The sequence below is a fragment of the Eschrichtius robustus genome, chromosome 10 (genome assembly GCF_028021215.1).
Source record: "Eschrichtius robustus isolate mEscRob2 chromosome 10, mEscRob2.pri, whole genome shotgun sequence".
Taxonomy (NCBI): domain Eukaryota; kingdom Metazoa; phylum Chordata; class Mammalia; order Artiodactyla; family Eschrichtiidae; genus Eschrichtius; species Eschrichtius robustus.
The window spans coordinates 33,405,577-33,427,746 of record NC_090833.1 but is presented as its reverse complement, the minus strand read 5'-3'; the positions used below and the strand labels follow the sequence as shown (position 1 = coordinate 33,427,746).

The 22,170-nt window shown below is 49.7% G+C and overlaps 1 protein-coding gene across 1 annotated transcript in view; it reads right to left on the bottom strand.

Annotated features, from left to right (window-relative positions):
* GABBR2 (gamma-aminobutyric acid type B receptor subunit 2) overlaps positions 1–16,177 on the bottom strand; it is a 361,415-nt gene extending 345,238 nt beyond the window's left edge. Inside the window, exon 1 of the mRNA XM_068551919.1 lies at positions 15,857–16,177. Within this exon, the coding sequence (XP_068408020.1) occupies positions 15,857–16,177 (321 nt within the window). The remainder of the gene's footprint in view (positions 1–15,856) is intronic.
* Between the last annotated feature and the right edge of the window lie 5,993 nt (positions 16,178–22,170).

The following is a 22,170-nucleotide window of genomic DNA, read 5'->3' as shown; positions in this document are numbered from 1 at the left end:
TCATGCTCCTATAGCCCTTACTTGTGCCTCCCTAAGAGTCTATTCACATCAGCCTCTTACCTTTTGTTTTGCTTGACAAGACTTTTATGGCACTTACTATGTATTGCGTACTGGTTGAAGTCTTCAGCAAATTTTAATTGATTTAGTTTTTATAACTATCCTATGAAATAGGTACTATTATTATCACCCCATTGTATAGATGAGAACACTGGGGCACGGGAGATGAAGTGGTTTGCCAAAAATTAACATAGCTGGTAAGTGATGGCAAGGCAGTCCTGCTCAAGAGTCAGGCACTCAACCAGGGTCACGTGTTCACATATGAGTTACCCACACTGTCATGTCATATCCGAGTCACGTTCAGATGCCCACAGCCTGGCATGAGGGAGGTGCATCATTCTCGTTCCTGAATGGAGCCCAATGTCCACCTCTCCCATTGTGGCCAGCTGACACTGGCCTGCATGTGGATACTGGTCCAACCTTGTAGCCGCTCTGAGCGCCTATCTACCTGCTGCAGATGCCCACCTCTGGCAGTCCTTCCTGAGGTGCTTAGGAGGATAAAGTCAGAAGCACTTTATCATCCATGAAACCAGCTGCATCTGTATACACACCTCTCTTGAAGGACCTTCGGGAACGGCCATGATGGATGGCTTCCCAGCTTCTGGCTGGATTGCCATGAACCCAGAGCAGAGCACAGAACCACATAACCCATGTGCCTAGGCCAGAGTGTGCCCGGCAGCTGTGGGTAGTGCAAAGGGCACTGGGCTTAGAGTCTGGCAGACTTAGACTTAGTAAGTCTCCGCTTACTATCTCACCCAGGGCTCATCATTCTGAGCCTCAGTTTTCCCATCTGTAAATGGGGCTAATGGAAGAATTCCTCTCTTACCAGGTTATTACTGGGTGATGCATTTGGAATAAATAATAAACTCTAGCACTACACACAATCTGTAATTCTTGTTGTTTAGTTGTTGAAATAATATCTACTAAATAAAGTTATTTTCAGAACTAAATGAGAAACCAACTGCACTTCGCACTGTACCAGACTGGGGTACAAATAAGGTCATATTTATTTGAATGTTCAAAGACGAGAGGGATAGGGCAGCTCAGGCATTCTCCTGGGAGCACCCAGCACAGTGCGCCCCGGCCCTCCAGGTGGTCTATGCTGACAGGTTGGCGAGTCTACCTCACCAGCACCCCTCGAGGTGCCCCTGAGATCAAACTCTGAGCCAGGCCCAGCTGCCGGCCTTGGTTCCCCTCAGCTGCCGTGTTGGCCACAGAGGCTTGGGGTCTGCACTAAAACCAGGGCAGGGCCTTGCCCCCTGAGGGGGTCAACCCTGGGCCAAGGGAGTGTCAGAACCAAGATGGAAACTGAGGGTTACAGTTCTCAACACTGAGCACCCTCAGTTTATATTATATACACAGTCACCATCCCCAGAGCCTCCCCAGGGTGTCACAGAGGAGGAGGGACATTCCAGCATCAGTTCCCATCTTCAAACCAGCCTGCCCTCAACACCCCATGCCCTGGGCCTCCACTCCAAGCAAAGCTCCCCTCAGAGCTCTTTTTGCCCTTTCCTGGAGCAGACCGTGCTCAAAGCTATGTCACCCCTCAGACATGTCCTAACAATTTCAAATCCCAGAGGGAGGGATCAGGGTCTCATTCCTCTCCCTCCCAGGGGCCACTGTTCTTTAGACAGTGGGGCCACTGACCCCAGCAACCTTGAAGCTTCCTAACAGTAAGGGAGGGGCTTCTAGAATCATCTGAATACAAAGCCAGACCAGAGCAGGACCTTCCAGTTACACCCACCTCCCTGGCTCCCCAAACTAGAAGCACCTGGCTTTTTATACGTGTGCAGTGAAAGAGCCATCCAGGTGACTCAAACTAAAATCCAGCAGAAGTCCTCATCCTCGGAAGCCAGAACTCACAGCAATTCTCAGAGACCAGTTCTGCAACTTTCTGCCCCCACCTCACACCAGAACAGAAGTGTGTCATATCCCCAATGGGTACTGTGCTCTGTGGCGTCTGCTAAACACCCACTGGGCACCAGATCCATATGCTTTTATCTTATTTAGTCCTCAAAACAATGCTGGTCATCTGCTATCAAACCTCCATGTTATACATCAGGGAAGGGAGGCCCCAAGTGAAGCGACCTCCCCAAGGTCACCCAGCAGGGCCGAGAGCCGGACCTGGGCCTCTCGGGCTCGGAAGTCCAAGCTCTTTCTACTGCGCCTTGCCTTCTCCAATGTGCGTGTGAGTGCACCCAGCGTAGTGCCTGGCGCATAGTAGGGGCTCAGTAAGGACCTGTCATTTTGTCCACCGTGGAGCCACCAGGCTGGAATTAGGGCCACAGCCTGCCAAGGATCTAGAGCGGCCAAAACAAAGCCAATCAGATGGTCTCAAGACCAGCATCCACAGGAGCCCAGCAGGTGCTCTTCTGAGGATGTCATAGCTGGGGGGACTACTGGGGTCCCCAAATCTCTCAAACCAAACTTGTCATCTCCACACTGCCTGGCCCAGAACTCTGAGGTCTCAACGAAATACTTGTACATCTTTTGGCAAGAACCAAAGCTCTTTCTGGAGAAAATAAATACTATTAGCTCAGCACGTGGGCATCCCAGCCTCCCACTCCCGGCCCAGTCTGGGCATTTCATATTTCAATCGGACGTGCCAGTCTTTGCCCCAGCCCCCAAACCTAGCAACCCCCATGATTTGCTGGCTTGGATCCCAAATCGCTGCTTGCAGCAGACGGCCCTAACTCCCACACCACCAAACTCCTGCCCTGGACCTTGTTCAATAGTTTGCTTGCGGATGGTCTTGGATCTGACACCTGCCAAAGATGAATGGCTGGACTCTGAAGACATCTGACAGATGAGAGGAAGACATGTTAATCACTTCTTGTTCTAGATGCTTCTGTAAGACAGCCTGCTGGGTCAGAAGACCTCAGCTCCCTGGCTAACCGCTTCCACAGTGTTGTTATCCAATACTGTGCCCACCTTCTTTAATAGAAAGTTGAATGAATCACCTGTGTGAACAGCATCTCTGTGTCTTTGATAAAGATGTCATTAGAAATATCCTAAGGCCCTGAGAGGACAACCCAGAATTAATTACTCTTTCTGTTTAGTTTCAGACACATCTGATATCTGCAACTCTTTACGACTTTTTAAAGCTGTTTCACATTAATCTATTTCTCTTTCTCTTTCTCTCTCCCTCCCTCCCTCCTCAACTATCTCCACAATAACTCCATGGACAAGCAGGGCAGGCATTATTATTATTCCCATTTTATAGACAATAAAACTAAGGTGTGGGACTTCCCTGGTGGCGCAGTGGTTAAGACTCTGTGCTCCCGACGCAGGGGGCCCAGGTTCGCTCCCTGGTCAGGGAACTAGATCCCACATGCATGCTGCAACTAAGAGTTCGAATGCCACAACTGAGGATCCTGCCTGCCGCAACCAAGACCTGGTGCAACCAAATAAATAAGTAAATAAAAAAAAAAAAAAACAAAACTAAGGTGTACAGAAGTTAAACAACTACTTCAAGGTCATCCCCTAATGAGCACCAGAGACAGTTCACCATGGCAAGAGCACAGAGCCCTTTCCACTGAACCACCTGGCCCTTAAGCTAAAAGATTTGTCTCTGGAGCTTAAAGGGAAACATATTCTCCTGACACGGTAACACCAGAACGTTTCTCTCTTGCCTTCAAATCCGGTATGCAAGTGGAGCCATCCGTTCCTCACAGATGTCTGATCGTGTCTTCTCCCTCTGCTCCATTTAGAGGCCCAGTTGTGATTTTATCCAAAACGGTTATGTTGTACATTGTGTTTAGCGACGCTCATGCAAAAAGCATTTGCTAAGCACTTACAATGTGCCAGGGGCCATGCTAGGTGCTCGGACACAGAGGTACTCATCTACTCACAGATATCGCCAAGGGCCTGCAGACTGTGTCCTGGGCTCGGGGACATGGCAGGTGCAAAACAGATGACGTGCCTGTCCCCATGGGCTGGCCCAGCTCACAGCCAGGCTTGGCGGTGGACAATAGCCAGCAGTGACAACACACAACTATAAGGACTCCACTGGGGTCAACAGCCCAGCCCCAGGCCCAGAGGAGATTCACCACTGAGCTCTCAGTGCACCTCAGATCCTTCTGGAAATGGACAGGGATTTAGAAACAACCACTTCACTTAGAATCCCATTCAGTGAAGCTCAGACACAGATCTCATACTTCTTGGCTGGCCTCAAACACACAATCCCCCACTGAAATAAGAACCAGTTTTTATGTGACTACACAGCATTTTATGCTTTCATATGCATTACAATAAAATAACAACGATAAAATTTAGTGGGTGCCTACTCAACGTGGCCCCCTGTACTTAATGCTTTACATGCATGTTCTACGTCAGCCTTGAAAATAAGCCTCTGAGAAAGGATCATCCCCATTTCACAGATGAGGACACTGAGGCTCAAGGAGTGAACAGCAACAGCACACACACACAGGTTTCTGATTCCATATGTGATGGTCTTTCCACAGTGCCCAGGTGTCTTGCCCACACTGCCCGGGCATCGGAAAACACATAGAAGCCATTATAAACAATCCTTCAGCACTCACCCATTCATTCTGCAAATATTTATTGAGCACCTACCATGTGCTAGAAACTGGGCAAGGCACTATTGTAAGCCAAAACAGACTAAGTTCACAGTGCCCTGGCAGAACAGGGGAAGACCAACGTTGATCAAATAATCCAGCAATTTAAAACTGCAACTGTGATAAGCACTACAAAGGTTCATGGTTCTTAGAGAAATTGTAATAGGGGATTTTTCCCAATCAGGGAGGATAGAGAAAGCACACTTGAGCTGGTATCTAAAAGATGAAGAAAGATGGCAAAAGCATTCCAGATGGTGGAAACAGCTTGTGCAAAGGTCCTGTGCACACTCTCTGAGCACAATCACCAGAGAAAGTTGAAAGGACCACATGTCTAGGCCCAGAGGGAAAGGGGAGAGTGCTCAGCAATGAAGCTGGGAGTGAACAGGGCAGACTACAGGGCCTTCAAGGGCACAGGGAGAAGTCTTGTTCCCATTCCCAGAACAATGATGAGTCAGGGTATCAAACAGGGAGGCCACCTGACCAGCATGCTGGGTCAGTGGTCCTAAAGGTCCTCTGCATCTGGGTGATAGCCCCTGCACCTGCCCCAGGCTGCACCATCACGCTCCTTATGCTGCATAGTAATGATCCCCGGTGACCTCTCTTTGAAAGCACTGCTGTTTCAGACTCACCTCCACATGCCCTATAACCAGCCCTGGGGCTGGCACCAAGTGGGTGCTTAGCAAGTATGAGCTACATGTATAAAGGAAGCACTACTGCTGCTCTCGACATGATCTAACAGGAGACACACACACAGAGACAAACACTGACACCCCAAGTAAACACTACAGGAGGTGACAAGTTCTGCCGGAGCAAGGGGAGCAGAGAGCGGATCCGTGAGCTAGGTGTGTAGACAGACACACTTAAAGTGAGTAGAGAGTTCAGCGCTGGCTGTGTGTCTGAGTGGGCGGACAGGGAAATGGGTGAGGATGAGGCTGAATTAGAGGGAGAGGCAAGCAGCTGGGTGAAAGTCATCAAAAAAAGAGAAGCGGCAGCTACTGACAAAACGTGCCACTTGCTTTCATAGGAGGAAGATAACTCCCATATGAAGATGCTGTTTCACTTTAGTATTTAAGCAGCAGAGATCAAAGTCAGACCATCCGATTGAAATCCTAGCGCACCACTTGGTCGGTTGTGATGTTAAATAAGTCACTTAACCTCTCTAAGCCTCATATGTAAAATGCAGACAATAATAGCACCTACCGCATCAAATTGGCGTGAGAATTAAATCAGTACTTGACATAGGACTGACCCGTGCTAAGCGCAGGATAAAGGTGAGTTACTGTTGTTGTAGTCTCTTTTCTTTCACCTACACACTTGCAAATAATGTTTCCTTTACCTTTTCCTTTTTTAAATGACAAGATTAGAAGCTCTCCAAAGGCTTCCCAACATTTCTAGAATTCAGAGTCCAGCAAGGAGGTCAGAAGGGTCAGTCTGGCCCTGAGAGGACACTCTGTGGAGGGACAGGCTAGCCAATTCTTCGTCTATCAAAGGCAAGGCGCTCTGAGCCGGGCTGGGTGGGAGCATTTGCATGGGCTCTGATCATACGCCCTGGAGTGGGCTTCCAGGTCCCTGTCTGCCAGTTAAATCCCTGAAACAACTCTGGGCATTCTCAGAAAAGCTTCAGTGAATGGGTAGTTCCAGAACCAAAGCGATTTGGACAACATAGTGATTATTATAAGGATGGCTGTTGCTTTCAAAATCAGTTCCCTCTGAACAAAGTCAAGTGGATCATGAGCAGCGTGTGAAAATGTCATTTTCTCTCTGCCACCTCCTGACCCGACGCCACGAGAGCAGCAATAATGCAGCACTCCACAGTCCTTCTTTGGCTAGATTTTATCTGAATGGTGACTGAGGATGTCCTTGTCAAATGGCAGGAGAGTGGGGGGGGGCGGTTCTGCTTCAGCCAGCAGCTGTGGGACATGGGCACTGATGAAGACAGATGAATCCATTTACTCAGTAGTTTGGACCTACCACTAATTTTCTACATGACAATGACACTTCATCCTTCCAGCAATGTAGACTGTTCAAAAAAGACTGAAAAAGAAAGTTGGCAAAAAAAGAACACTCCAATCAGCCCCAAAAGGTGTCACAATGTTCATGCCCTTTACTCAAGCAAAATTCCCAGACCTTCAAACATCAGCTCATAACCAATTTACTCTTACTTTGCACGTGATTCTAATAAACTTGGTTATCTGATTTGGGCTCCAGACCAAAACCAGGTCAGAGAAATAGTCACTCCAGACTGAGGTTACCCAGTTCCTGAATCAGTCCTGACCACGGAAGGATAAAGAGCAGTAGCTTCCAGCCCAGGAGCAGGGCACCTGGAATATGTCTTGTTGTTCAGGGGATCCCAGGACACCTCTTTATTCACTATACTCAGACCTGCCACTAGATCACCTGGCTCACCAATGCTGATGACTCGGCTTCATTCCTACAGTGTCTACTAGGACGAGAGCCCAGTCCAGTCTCTGTGGCTCTCACAGTCCCTGGAGGTGGGAGTGGGGTATCAGAACCCGATTCCTACGCCCACTAACTGCCAGTTAGAATATTGCTCCAATAAACTAATCTCCTAAAACCATAATGCTTGTCAGATGCTGGAAAGTATTTCTTGCCCAGGTTTTGATGTTGGAGGATCTTGGAGGATGCTGTGTATGTTTGTCAGGGGAGAAGAGACTGACATTAGCTTTGCACAAAATCTTCTGTTGGAACATCCAACAAGTACCCTTTTCCCTCTGCACTCCACAACTACTGGGCCCCCCGAAGCACCAAAGTACGAATAAAGAGCAAGCAGAAAGCTCACCCCACATGGCTTGGCATACAAAGCACTTCCTCAATTTGTTACAACTACACCCATTAAGCTCTTAGAATCAGAGAGCTGAGCTTCAGGCTTTTAGATCTATTTGTTTGTTCAATAAATATTTATTGAGCTCCTGCTCTGTGCCTGGCCCTGAGATACTGCCTGGAGGGGCAGAGGTGTGCACAAGGGACCCAGACACACCCCATGCCTGCCGTTGCAGTGCTTACAACAGAGCAGAGATCCTCATTCAGTGCTGCAATTCATAGAGGAGCAAAGACTTAGCAACTAACCTAGCACCAGCACCTAGACTGCCGAGGTCTTAGCAACTAACCTAGCACCAGAACCCAGACCGTTGACCCCATCTGAAGCTCGCGCTTCCATGGTTTCAGCCTGGCACACCTGCTGTTTCCTAGAAAGGTACAGAGAGGAAGACATCTCACCAGCCTCATTGCACATCATTATATAAGCAGAGAGAATAAGAATAAAATAAAGGAGGAGATGAATGCAGATGCTCACTGGGCAACTTATGCCATTTAGTTTTCTCACCTTCCTAGAACCAAAATAAATAACCAAAAAAGTCAGCAATAAGAAGCCGCTTACATTTCATTCCCAAACAACATGGGGAATGACCAAACAGGTGCCTCCAGAAGGGGTATGCCTTCCCCAGCATCCTCCCCTGACCCTACCTACCACGGTTAGGTGACCAGCGGTTAGGCCGTGAGATCCTCAAGGGCAGGGTCCATGTCACATCCATCTCTGTATCCCAGAGCCTAGAAAAGGGCCTGGCAGAAAATTTTCTCCATCAGCACGTGTAGAATTAGGACACTGAGGCAGAAATAGGTGGAGCTGTGGCAGCCATCTAGGTGCGCCACTCACGTCTCCTTTAAAAAGAGAAACTACAGGACAAGTGCCAACAGCTAAGCCTTCAGCTGTAGCTTCAACATCTGTCATGGTGTTTAATTAAGCCAAGGACACATTCTTCCCAGGGAGCCTGCAGCCAGTGACTAGATTGCACAGGGATTCTAGAGCCTGGCTCTTTTGGTCTCTAATACGTGACTCCTCTAATGGGCAATCTTTGCTCTGGAGCACCCCCAATGGGCTGGCCAAGACTTTCTGAGACTCTGCCTCCCAACTCTCCTTCCTTCCCCTCTCCTTTCACAGGTGTCGGAACAGCATTGTGGTCTGAGGGTTTCCCTACCTCCTCTTTTATCTTTCACTGGTATTACCCCCAAGAACTCTGGCACTTGTAAATCCATCTTGGCATGTACTTCTTGAAGGACCCCAAAGGACAAGTGTCCAAGACATCCACATGTTCCTTTACACATCCCAGCCTCCTTTCAAGTTAAGTTGGTCAATGATATTTCTGGTCAATGAAATATGAATAGAAATAATACATGTCACTTCCAAGTAAAGATGGTCAAAATCTAGTGTGCCTTCCCTGTGGATTCCTTCCTACTCCCCATCTTCTTGAAGCCAAAAGATGGGAGAGTGACAACACAAGAGCAGCCTGGAGCCCTGTGTTCTCACTTGGAGGAGAGCCTCCCAGGAGGCTCTGACCCTCACTGGATTTGGATGAACAATATATAAATCTGACCGTGTCAAGCAACAGAGATTTCAGGATTTGTTTGCTAATGCAGCATAGCCTAGTCCACCCTAACAAAAGCTATATATCCTCTCTATATATTTGTTTAGCACCTCTATTTTCACCCCTGCCTTACACTTCCAGCTTGTTCATTTCCCTGTTGAAATCTCACATCTCTTCATGAAGAAGTTGATGATCCCACAAGAGGGAAGGCCAAACACATGAAGAAGAGCTCTTTAAAGATAAAGGTAGCGAGCTAACACTCTTGGCCCAATACCTAGTTCTAAACAGGCCCTAGCGTGTTATTCCACCCACCTTCTACTGGGTGCCTGGCTAGGTCTGAGGAATTGGTCGGGGGCAGGCACGGCATGGCCAAGGGTATTTCCCTCATACCAGGGAAGTTCAGGGGTTGTTGCTGGTGGGAATATGCGGAAGGCAGCTCAGCTTGATCCTGATATATGGGGTCCCCTAAGTCCTATGGTGATGGGGAGGTGGAGCAAAGACCCTGGGGAAGTGATCCAGACAAACCATTCATCCTATAGGAAGTTAATTCAGAAGGCAGATTCTCATTTATTCACTTATAGTTCAGTTCAGCAAACATTCACTGATGCCCACTGCATGTAAAACCACTGGGGAATCGGACCAGCCCTGCCCTCACAGAGCTACAGTCCAGTGGGGACTTACAGCAAAATGTAAGATGTGCTGGGAGATACACATGAATAAAGATCTCGTGCGCGCATCCTCTCTCTCCGACACCGCTCTCAGCAACGCGGCATTAGAAAGCAAGATTACAGATAACACGGCTTTACATTTACATCATGTTTTGAGGTTCCACATCCATCATGTTTATCCCTATTACAGATCTGTGAGGTCAACATAATCATCCCCACACGGTACAGGAATAACAAGAAGAGTGACAAAACATCAGTGAATATTTACTGAGCATTCACGGTGTACCAAGCACTGAATTACTTTACCCGGATGGTCTCATTTGTTCCCCACACCCTATCAGGCAGTTAGTATATTAGCCCCATTTTACAGATGAAGAAACAGAGGCAAAGTGGCTTGCCTAAGGTCACCAGGCAGGTACGTGGTACCCAATGGGGATACAAACCCAGGCCCCCTGACATGCTAAGAAGCTCATCTAACAGGTGCTTGGAGCTAGGGGAGCTGAAGGGTCTGGTTTTGTGCCCAGCCTCATCCCCGCAGGGACTCTCTCTCCTCATTCCCCTGCAGTGCAACTGACTTCAGTTACTATCTTGCCTGCCAGATACCCCCGCTCTCATTGCTCCCCTTCTGCTGCCCCTCCCGCCCAGTCAGGCCTCAGAGTGCCTCCATCCCCTCACACTGCCTCTCCATCTCTGCTCAGGCCCCAGAATCTCCCCCTTCAACTGCTACGATAGCTTCCTGGCTTTTCTATCTCCACCGTCTCCTGTCTACCATTCAGCCTCTACATTCCTACCGGCCTTAATCTTGTCACATCCATGTTTGAAAACCTCCCACAGCTCCTCACCACTCCAGAATAAAGTCCAAACTTCTTGACACGGCATTCAAGGCCTTTCATACCCACCACCAGGCTGCCTTTCCCTCTACAAACCCTGCACTCAGGTGAAAACATAACAAGTCAGTGCTCCCCAGACACACTTCACACTTTGTGGCCTTTATCCTTTGATCCTGGGGATCCTTCCTAGGATCCAACCTCCATCTCCCTGAGCCCACACCTCTCTGTGTCAACATTATATTCACCCTTCCAGACTCATCTTGACTTCTTCTCCTCCAGGAGACCTAGATGTGAGCTTCCCTTTCTCTTAATGTCCCTGGCATCTATTGCTTCTTTCTTGAATTTAGCATTCCCCAAGTGGATATCTGTGATCAGACCCACCTGGCATCCACCCCCCTTTAACAGCCTCTGACGTACTTCGAGGAATCACCTCTTCCCCACTCTGTATTTATGTGGTTGGGTGGGGCTGGCCTCACCTCCCTCTTCCTCCATGAAAGGCTGGCGGATATCCCAGGCCCATCAGTATCATGTTATTGGTTCAGGGATAGACACATGACCCAACTCAAGCCAATGAGAGCTGAGCTTGGAACTTTTGCTGAAAACGTCAGGAAAGAAACACTCTTCTTACTGGAGTTTCTAAACTGGGAGTGTGTAAACTTGCAGCTGCTAGGGGCCATCTGTACAGCCAAATAGGGAGAGCCTGACTGAGGGTGAAGCCAAACACAGAGGAAATCAGAGCCAAGAGACAGAGAGGGACTGGATTCAGCCATACCTGAATACAGCCCACTCCAGAATTTTTCAGCCACATGAACCAGTTAAAATTAGGTTTCTGTCACCTGCAACAAGGTTCCTAAGCAATACAACTACTAAGGGTGAGGTACCATGCAAGGCAATGGGGTATAACCACAAAGATGTGAGCCTGATTCTAAAAGAGCTCATTTTCTATCTCTTTATTTCTAAGAACGGCTATATTGAGATACAATTCACGTACCATAACATTCATTCTTTTAAAGTCTACAGTCCTATGGTTTTTAGTATAGTCACAGAAATGTGCAACCATCAAGACAGATTACTTTCTACCTTGCATTGAAAATGGCAAGCATGTGCTTGCTCTGTTCTCCCCTGTGCACCAGCTCCTCTCCTGAGCCCAGTGTTGGGTTTACTCCTTTCTGCAGTACCAGCAACTGCAGTAGGTGCCCAATGGCTACTAAGCTGTACTCAGACCTCCTGAAAAGCTCGGCCTCCATCCAACAGTTGTTTAGGTCCTCTCTAAAGCACAATGAATGAGAGAACAGATATTTGGCAAAACCACTCAAGAAAAGGATGTGCTCACCAATCACTAGGTTTTCTCTGGGTTTTCCAAGCTGGATCCCTGCAACAGTGTAGACCTTCTGAGAGGTGCACACCTGGAATGTGCTCCTTTGGCTCCCTGAACTTTTCCCAAGTTTATTACAGAATAATTTAAAATAGTAACAAGGGGGAAACATATAAATCCAACAGTAGGGGAATGATTTAATACTTATGGGGCACCCATAGGATAGAATAGTAAATAGTCACTAAAATTCATCTTTGCAAAGAAGATTTAAGGACATGGGGAAATAACCATGCTATAACATTAACTGAATGAAACAAAATATAAAAGGGTGCATAGAGATTTCAAGTACACAAAATAGTAAACACCAGCAACTGGAAGGGAATAAAACTAATTATTAGATGCAATTACCTTTGTGTAGGTGGATTATAGACAATTTTTTTCAATGCTTCTCTACAATTTTCTATTTTTCCAAAATGAATATTACTTTAATCAAATCAGAAAAGTCGACATTATTTTTTAACTCATCCCTTGGTTATTATTTACTTTTATTAATGTGGCTACCAAAGAATGAGAAACAATCACATGAAGAACATTTCTGAACCTGCAAAACTTTTATGAAAAAAGAAGACACTGTCCCTCAGAGTCTTTTAAACAAACACATAAGTAATGTAATCTACCATGTTTACCTTTTAACCTTGACTGCCAGGAGGCTCAGAGCTAAAATTTAATTTACAAAAATGCAGTAACCATCTTAGCCCAGGTTCTGAGTTCAGTAACTTCCATGCTTCTATGTGGTTTCTGATGCTTCCTTTTATCTGTTTTTTCAGTTGTCTTGCTTGTGTTTTTATATACTCAAATCTTCCTTGGAATACATAAAGAAGTATTTGCTGATGTGATTTGAGGTACACCAGAGAAGAGAGGTCCTGCCTAGCAGATGCTCTGCTGGGATGTTTCATTTTTACAAACACATGGCACTGAGTGGGGCTTTGAATGCTTTATTGCTATTCTAATTACAGGATAGGGGCAACTGAATAAGTGTGTGCGGGAGGCTCCTTTATTGAGACAGGCTAGTCCCAATGATCAGATCAACCCATGTCTTGCTAAATCTCCATCTCTTTGAAGACTGTGTGGACAGAGGTCCACCCTGGCTGCCCACTGTCTCTGGCCATTGACTGACAGCAAATGTTAGCAAAGCCAGCCAAAATGTGTTCACCACATCCATCCTGCATTCAAGTCTACAGACAACAAGCGACACACCCAGCAAGTGACTAGGGGGTAAACACAATCCATAAAGACATCCTATCTGAATAAAACAGGGTCCAGACACTCTAACACAAGCCCCAAACACTCTTTAGATCACTGTGGATTTTGCTGCAATTACCCAGACTGATGCTTTACTTCGGCTTAGAGAGAAAGTACCTGTACTCTAAAGATGGACCACTTGAAAAAATTAAGTATTATATCACCTGGTTGTTCTCCCAACCGTGACACTTCATGGCAAGAGATAACATATTTATTTGACTGTAAGCCAAGATTCTTTTTTTTTCTGGTGGTAACTTCACTGAGCCTTCATGAGATTTCAGAAGTGAACAAAACAAATAAGCAGTCTTAATATTTTAGTTGTGACCATCTTATCACATCTGAAGTCACAATGTCTTACTTGTGAATCCACACCAGAGGAAAATGAAGGAAGGAAGGCAGGAAACATTTATTTAGTGCTTACAGCATGCCAGACAGAGCACTGGCCGCCGCACCTGCCAGCTCAAGGCATTTTCCATTCCAGCCTGTTATCCCCCTTAAGCATCACAATACCATCCTGGGGAGTACGTATAATAGTCCCAGTTTTTCAGAAGTGGAAATCTAGGCTTAGAGAGATCAATACCTTGCTCAAGGTCACCCACAGGGAAGATACTAGGTTTCTGACCAGAAGCCAGGTCAAATCCACCCCAAAGCCCATGCTCTGTGCCCCTTCAAATGGCGAGATATGCTTCCCTGCTTGCGTGAGGCTGAGATTATACCCTCTGCCCTCCTTCCCCTGAGCTGAAGTGCCTTCTGACTGCCTCATCCTCTTGACTTTAGGCCCCCTCTCACTCAGAAAGTCATCAAGACACACATGAAAAATAAAATATAAAAGCATCAACCCACACCCTGAAATTGAGCACCCTTCCCTTTGCTGCCACTAACAAGCTAATATGAAATCTCTTTCAGGGAAGCTTTCTGAAGGGAATAAATTGATGGTGAAAACATTATGCAGCTGACAATATTTGGTGATGATGCAAGCAGGGCTGCCCTGTCCATAAATGGTTTTGTCTGCAAAGAACTGGCTCTCCATGTCCTTTCCAAAACATATATATATATAGATATAGATAGATAGATAGATAGATAGATAGATAGATAGATAGATAGATAGATATAGATGGAGCAACAGAGAAACAGTATCCAGAAGACATGGTTCGGTATAATTGCATTGCCCTCTCCGTTTATGTGTGCCGGGCTACTACCCCAGAGAACTTGAGATGTTCTGGAGAAGACAGGAATGTCATTCAGAAATGATTCCACACCGGTTGGCTCTGCACAGCTCCCCAGCTTACATCCTCCCGGGGCAGAGGAAGCTTCTCTGCTTCCAGCAGCCTGCGTGCACCGCCACCAACTGCCACCCGTTTCTTCACCTTTTATTTACAGCGCAGAGCAGCCTGGTTCATCAGTGAAGGGGAGAGGCGGGGAATAAGATGCAATCCAGATTTCTGTTCTTTCTCCGGGGACCAAAAAAAAAAGGTGCGGGGGTGGGGGGTCACACAGAGAAGGAAGTGTAGCCTAGGCTGCACGATCAACGCGACAGCGCGACCCTCCTCTCAGAAAGGGGTTTGCACCAGGGCTCGAGCAGAAGAGCCCAAGGAGCCCCAGGAAGCCGGGTCAATCAAGCCCAGCGCCTCGGCCGGGCTTTGGCGCGGTGGAAGAGGCGCCAACCGAGCGTACTGCACAGGAAATCACTGCCCCCTTCAGGCCGCGTCTCAGATGTTGCGGCCGGAGCTTAGGGGCTCCCTCAGTCGGGAAAAACTCGCAAACCCGACCTCGCGCGGCCCGCGATCGCTCCTCTGAGCCCCCTCGGCGCACCCCAGCCCTCGGGCGGGCGGTGAAGGTGTGCACTGTTGCTGCAGGCGGAATGCAAGCTGAGGGTGTGAGGAGGGGGCTTGGGATGGAAAGCTCTCGGCTCTTCTGCTCCCCTCAGAGAAGGAGGTAGGGAGGGCAAGCCGGGTGCTGCGCTCCAAGTCCGTGCTTCAAGTCTGCGCCCGGGGAAACTGCGCCCGCAGGCGCCCGGCCAGCAGCAGCGGCGCGGCTGCACACCCTCGCGCGCCCGGGGCGAGACCTGATCAGGGCACTCTCTGAGCAACCAGCCCGAGGGGGTCTCCTCAGAAAACCGCTCGGGCCATAGGCAGCGCCGGGTACATGCAGGCAGCAGCGCTGCAGAGCCGGCGGCCCCACGCCGGCCTGAGTGGTACTGGCTCCGAGCTCGTCCAGCCCTGCTGCGCCCTCCAGCCCCTCGGGTCCCCGAGTCCTCCGGACCTCAAAGCACAGCTCGGCTTTCCTGGGGCCGAGAGCAGGCCCGTGGCCTCTCTAGCCCCGGATGGCCCAGTTTAGAGTCAATGCGCCTGTTCTTCCCACCTAGCACTCCACAGCCCCACAAGCGGGACCTGGGCAGGGGCGACCACTGCAGGCTTTTGGGGAGGTTCAGTTACCACCTTCTCCACTCCTTCTCTGGGCAAAGGAGACCCTAGTCTTCTAACCAACACCCCACAAGCATACACACACATACAATCCCAGAGGAGGAAGATGTTCAGCAAATCTTGGTACCGGCTGTGCCAGCCAAGCCCGGCGGGACCCAGAGGGTAAGCACTGAGCCCCAGCCCGCGCGGTGCCCTCGTTAGGCTCAATCAGGGCTCTGCCCATGGGCCGAAGCTTGCTTCTGTCCAACACGCCCTCCCCCATCGCCCCCACAGCCCCGACGGCACGGGCGGCCGACACTCACCTCGGTGTCGTAGAGCCGCAGGTCGAGGAAGTAGGGGCGCAGGAGCGACTCGTTGCGGATCTGCTCGATAGCCAGTTCCACGGCGGGGAGCACGCCGCGCCCGATGCTGCCCTTGGCCACCTCCTTGGTGAGCGGCATGAGGCCCATGATGGAGAGCGGCGGGCTGCTGGGCGGCGGCCGGGGGACACCCCGCGCCCAGCCCCAGGCCCCGGGCGCCAGCGGCAGCAGCAGCGGCAGCAGCAGGAGCAGCAGCAGGCGCGCGGGCGGCGGTGGCGGCGGCGGCGGCGGCCCGGGCTGCCCGGAGCTCGGCGGGGAAGCCATGCCGCGCCGCGGGCTGCGGGCGCCGGCTCACTCGGCCCGCATGGCCTGGCCCGGCCCGCCGCCCCGCGCCAAGCTCTCCCCGCGGCGCCCGCGCAATGGCGCCGGCCCCGGCTCCGGCTCGGGCTCGGGCTCCGGCTCGGCTCAGAACGGCCGCGGCGGCGGCAGCAGCGGCGGCGCCCGTGACGGATCAATCACGCCGGGAAGGGGTGGGAACGAGCGGAGTGCGGGAGGCGGGGAGCGAGCGAGCGAGCGAGCGAACGCGGAGAGGGGGGCCGGCGTCTCCGCGCGCGCCTCTCTCCAGCGCGGCCGCCCCGAACCGGGCCGCCTCCGCCCGCCCCCGTGCACGCTCTGAGCCGCTCTCCCGCCGGGAGCCGCTCGGCGGCAGCCCCTGGAGCCCGGCCGGGGGAGGGCGGGCGGTAAGAAACGCGGGAGGCGAAAGCGAGGCTGCTCCGCGGCGGCTCGGGCCGCCTCCGGGGACAGGGACGGGCCGTGCGCGCCGGGGGAGGGGAGGCACTGGCGCTGCGGCGGCCGCGGGGAGGGCCGCCTTCCCAGCACACGCACACACGCGCCCCCGGCCCTCCGCCGCGCGGGCTGCCCGCGACCGCCCGGGACCTGAGGGCCCGGGTACAGCGGCTGAGGGAACGAAGACGGCGTGCTGGCACACGCAGTGGCCGCCGCCGCTTCTCCGAGCGCTTCCTGTAGCACCTGCACGGTGATTTGGGACTGCTTCTTTGAAGGTTTGGCTGGGAACGTCTGGTTTGCGAGCGCGCCACGGAGGCGTCCTAGAGGCACCTGCAGCCCACACTCCCCTGCTCTGCGCGGGTGTCTAGGGGGCCCTGACCGAGCCCGAAGGGGCGGCCAAAGATGCCAACGGCGTTCTAACGCCCCTTGGTGCTGAGGTGTCCAGCCCTTTGGGCTTGGCTGAAAGCCCCCTCCTTCCCCACCAGACTGAGCCGCCCTTTGCCAACCCCAAGAGACTATGGTCTTCACCTTGCGTGTGCTACCGCCCCCTCCAGGCGTTTGACCTCCCCACGTCCCCATTCCCGAAGGGGGCTCCGCCCTAGAATTCTCCCACCCACCCATCCCCGCCTCCCCAGGTCGGAGTACAGTCCTCAGGCCAGAGCGGATCCATGCTCCCCTCGACTTAGCCCTCTCTATGACAGGTCGCACCGGCTGCACTGGCGAGCCTTAATTAAGCAAAGTAGTCCTGTAATCTGACCTAAAGCCTCAGGCCTCGTGTACCTCTCCAAGCTTGAAGAATAGGAACCGTAGTCATGAAAATACAAAATCCCAAGAGGTGATTAATAACGGGGACACAATAGGACATCAAATCAGAAAACCTCCTTGAGCCTGAACCAACCATTGTGGGCAATATGGATGACCTTGTTAACAAGGTTGGGAATTTAACCTTCACTGAACACTTGCTACCTGCCTTATTACGGAACCCACACAATAGCCCTAGGAACCAATACTGTGTTCATCATCCTCACTTTACAGACCAATACACAGAGAGGTTCCATAGCTTACTGAAGAACACAGAACTACTGAGAGAGGACTGAAACCCAGAGCCAGCAAGAGCTCTGTACACAGTGCAGTGGAGGTCAGGATGGGGAACAGGTTCCCCTGTGGGAAGGAAACTAACCGCCCTGACTCTGAATTGTTCTGGACCTTGGTTCCCTTGGGCATGTAGTGAAGGAGCTGGACCACATGTTGTCCACAGACTCGCTCTTCTGGCGTGAGGCAGGGGCAGCCCTGAATCATATGCTCGGTTATTATCAGGAAGCATGAAGATGGAGAGGAGAGGCCGAGCCCAACTCCTGGAGGGTAACTTGGACAGTTCTGGGGAAACCAAGCCAAATTCTCCCTGTCCAACTCCTCTTTCTAGGCTTCTGCAGACACCACCTCCGAGGCTCCACTTAACCTTTCCAAGCTGGAGGGTTTGCAAGGGCAGAGCTCACTTGTGCATCTCCACCAAAAAAAAAAAAAAAAAAAGTGGTCCAGAGGACAATGTAATCCCCAGATGCTCCCTCAGCTGGTATCTTGACATCACAGATATCCCCTAGTCATAGGCTTCCAGCATCTACCATTCCTCAACTCCTCAGCTCAGGTTTCTAAATGAGCATTTTCACTTTTTTCCTTTTTTTTTTCCCTTAGTCATTTGTGTTTTCCTTGTAAGCCATGCCAATATGGAGTATCCGCTGACACCTACATCTGGGAATAAGTTGAAAGCTGGAATAACTTTGCTTGACATTTACTAAGTGGTTGAAGGCCCTGCCCGGCAACTACCTTTCAGCCTCTCTGTCTCCACCTATGGGGTGACCTGGCCCCTAGACACCTGGCCTGGGACCAGCCCTGACCCAAGGAGCTCCAATCTCACTCTCCAACAGTCTGGCTCCAGGCCAAGCTGTGATCTCATGCCCCATTTCTGAGGTCTGGGCATCCCTCTGGTTCCCAGATCCTAGTCTGGCCTGTGTTCCAGTTTGGGTAACTGGATCCCCGGCATTCTTCCTTGGATCTGAGTTACTGTCTTGGTTACCAGCCTCTACTCCATGTTCTTCTAAAGCTGGAGTTCAGCCTCTTGCTTTATAATAATCATTCATTCCTTCAATCAATGTTTTGCAGTGTCTACTGTGTGCTGGGCAGTGTCCTAGGAGCAGAGGATACAGAAATAAACAAGCCAAACTAAAATCCCTGCCCTCATAAAATTGACATTCTAGTGGAGATAGAGAGACATAAACAGAAAGAAGAAGAAGAAATTTTAGTATGTCAGTTTATGAAAAGTGCTATGGAGAACAATAAAGAAGGAAAGAGGATTGAGACTGACAGGGTGGGGCTGCAATTTGAAACAGGGAGGTCACGGAAGGACATACTGAGATGACTTTTCACCAAAGACCTAAAGGAGGTAAGTAAGCAAAACATGCAAATAGTGTTCCAGGTGGAGGAACAGCAAGGGCAGAGGCTCTGAGACAGAAGTGTGCCCGGCATGTTCAAGGAATTGTCAGGAAGCCAGTGTAGCTGGAGTGGAGTGAGCAAGGGGAAAAGCAGTAGTACCCAAGGTCAAAGGCAGGCGAGATGAGGTAGGACCTGGGCATTGTGAGGACTCTGGCTTGCACATGACGAAGTGGGGAATGACTGGAGGGAACTGAGTGGGTCAGTGATGTGATCTGATCCGCCTGTCAAGTAAAGAGTCGTTGGCAGGAAGCTGAGAGACCAGTGAGGAGGCTATTACAATAAGCCACATATGGTAACAAGAACCAGGCTACAAGCAGATGAGGTGGGGAGAAGTGGCTAGGTTAATAATTGTTCTTCTTATTATTAATGGGAACAAAATGCATTGGCAGATGCCAAGTCCCAGGACTGTGGTAAACAACTTACAAGAAACATAGTAGAGACTTTAGAAAGCGATATGCTCAGGGTCGCACCCCTAGAAAGTGATAAAACATGAACGTCAGTCCAGGTCTGTATGGCTTAAATTCTCATCTTCCTCCCCAAATCCTGCCTCCTCAGCAATCCTTTCTCCCACGCCCTTTTCCTATACACAAGAACCAGTAGCTAGTCTCCAAACCCTAGTTTAGAGGTTGGGGCTGTGTGGAAAGATGATGCCTGTTCCCTTTCTGGGGATCTGGGGGGAGTGTGCATGGTCCACTGGCTGCCTGTCAGCAGGACACCGCATCCCTTTAAGCAGGATCCCGACAATGGGAGGCTAACCAGGCCTCCGCCTGCTGTCTGTCCTCCTTCTATGTCAGGCTGGACAACCCTTGCCACTCTGGTGCCAGCTGCTCAGATCTGCATCCCTGCAGCTGCCTCCTCCCAGCAACTGGGTCCAGTTTCCAACACCCTGTTCCCAGTCTGACCTGTCATCCATGCCTGCCTCTATTCTAACTCCCAACAACAGGTAGGTCTTCTTTTAAGTTTTTCTTTAAAAAAAAATATAAGCCATCTTTGCAAACATCTCCCATGTATTTCTTATTCATGTTTACATTGAAATGTTTCTTTCAACCAAGTAGCTCGGCTGTTTTTTTTAAAGTACATTGTTTGTTTTCATTTCCATTTTTTTAATGGATAAGTTATGAATGATGGATCCAAAAAAGATTAGCTGAATGAATCTAAGTTGCTTTTCTTTTTTCTCAAGGCATGTTTTCTAAACTGTAAAATTGGGTTTCAGGCATCAAATGTGGTCTGGTGACACAGTTCCAGTAATAATAAAGCTACCATTTATTAAACACCTACCTACTCTGTGCCAGATACCTTGGTATGCATCATCTTAATCTTCATGACTGCCTGAAAAATAGGTGTTAGGATACCAGTTTTGCAAATTATGTTACTGAGGTCCAGACGGGTTAAATGACATGCCTAATGATACTCAGCAGAGGCAGCAAGGGGGCCCAAACCCAATCTGTCCAACCCCAAACTCCTGCATTTGCCTCTCCTTGAAGATGCCCTTATATAACTGAAGAGGAAATAGTCTTAAAAAAGTAAAGAATGCTGCTGAGAGTCAACACAAGAAAGAGGTAAGATGCCTTGGCCAGGATCCCCCACCGAAGTAGAGATGAAGCTGGCTCTCCTTTATCAGGGGAGAGCATCTGGCCTGGAGACAGTCTGCCTAAACCTTTCAGGAGTCAGTGCCAAGCCTGAGGTGGACCAGCAGAGCCTGGAGCCTCTCCTCCCACCCCTGCTCTTCGTACAGTCTGAGAACAGTGGAAGATGGCAGAGTCACCTTGCTCCATGTCGGCTGGACAGGTCCTAAGCGAACATAGGTGGGAAATTTAGCTCATAACTGAGAGGTCTCCAGAAGGATACCACCTCCCATTTAGAGGTTTCAAAAACATTAAGATCCTCTACAAAGGGGATCATAGATGGATAAGAGGCACAGTTTAGGAACAGAGCCTTGGACAGGGAAGCTTCCTACCAAGTGTCTGGTCCAACCACTCACCAAACCTTAGGGGTAATGGTGAGTTTGGAGTCAGGCAGTCATGGGTTCAAACTCTGGCTTACCAATTATTAGTGGTACAATTCTGGGAAGTCACTCACTCTCCTGAACTTCAGTTTCCTCATCTCTAAAGTGGGAATAAACGATTCCTCTTTCACAACAACAAGGTTGTTGTAAGGATTAAACAGTAACAACAGCTAATAGGTATTGAGCACTCACATATGCCGGGGACCCTTCCAAGAACTTCACATATAATTAACTCCCTTATTAAGTAAGATGATGCATAGTACTAGGCACTTATTAGGCAAACAACTAATAACAATATAATAGTAATAATAATAATAATAATACCACCGCAGATGGCAAGAGCAGTGCCTCCTGAGGCTCCCACTCCATTATTTGAATGATGGGGTTTTTGTACATTATTTCTTAGGCTCCATCTATAGCCTTTCTATAGCATTCATTGTGGATCCCAGTTTGCTGCTGGAGTCCATGATACTCCCCCTCACCCATGGTGGCCCCTTACCAAAGACAGTTCACAGGTACCTCCTCACTCCCATCCAAATCAAGTCTTCCAGGAGAAATATCCCCAGATTCCTCAGTCCTCCCTGGTCACCAATCTAGAGTCTGTCCTTGGCTATCTTCAAAGATGATACCTAGAAGTGACCGCAAACCCTCCACGTGAGCCAGGAAGCACACAGAATAGCAGGGCCATCCCTTGGTGCTCAGGACTCTGGACTGTTGTCCCACTGTCCTCGCAGTCCAGAGTTACCTGCACTTCGCTAGCAGCCGTATCACCCCTTTGGCTCATAGGAAGCTTGTGATTCTCCAAGAACCCTAGGTTTGATTTCTGTGGAGTTGCTGTGCTGTTTCAAATGAACAGCAAGCCAGACTTCTTTGATCCTGTTTATCAGCAGTTTAATTCAGCGACCTATGAACAGGATTGAAACATTACATTCACAATTATGTCCTGATATTCCAGCCTGTTGAGGGCATCCTGCATCTTAGCACTGTTCTCTTTCATAGTCACCATCTCTCAGTTAGTGCCATTATTGTTGGACGA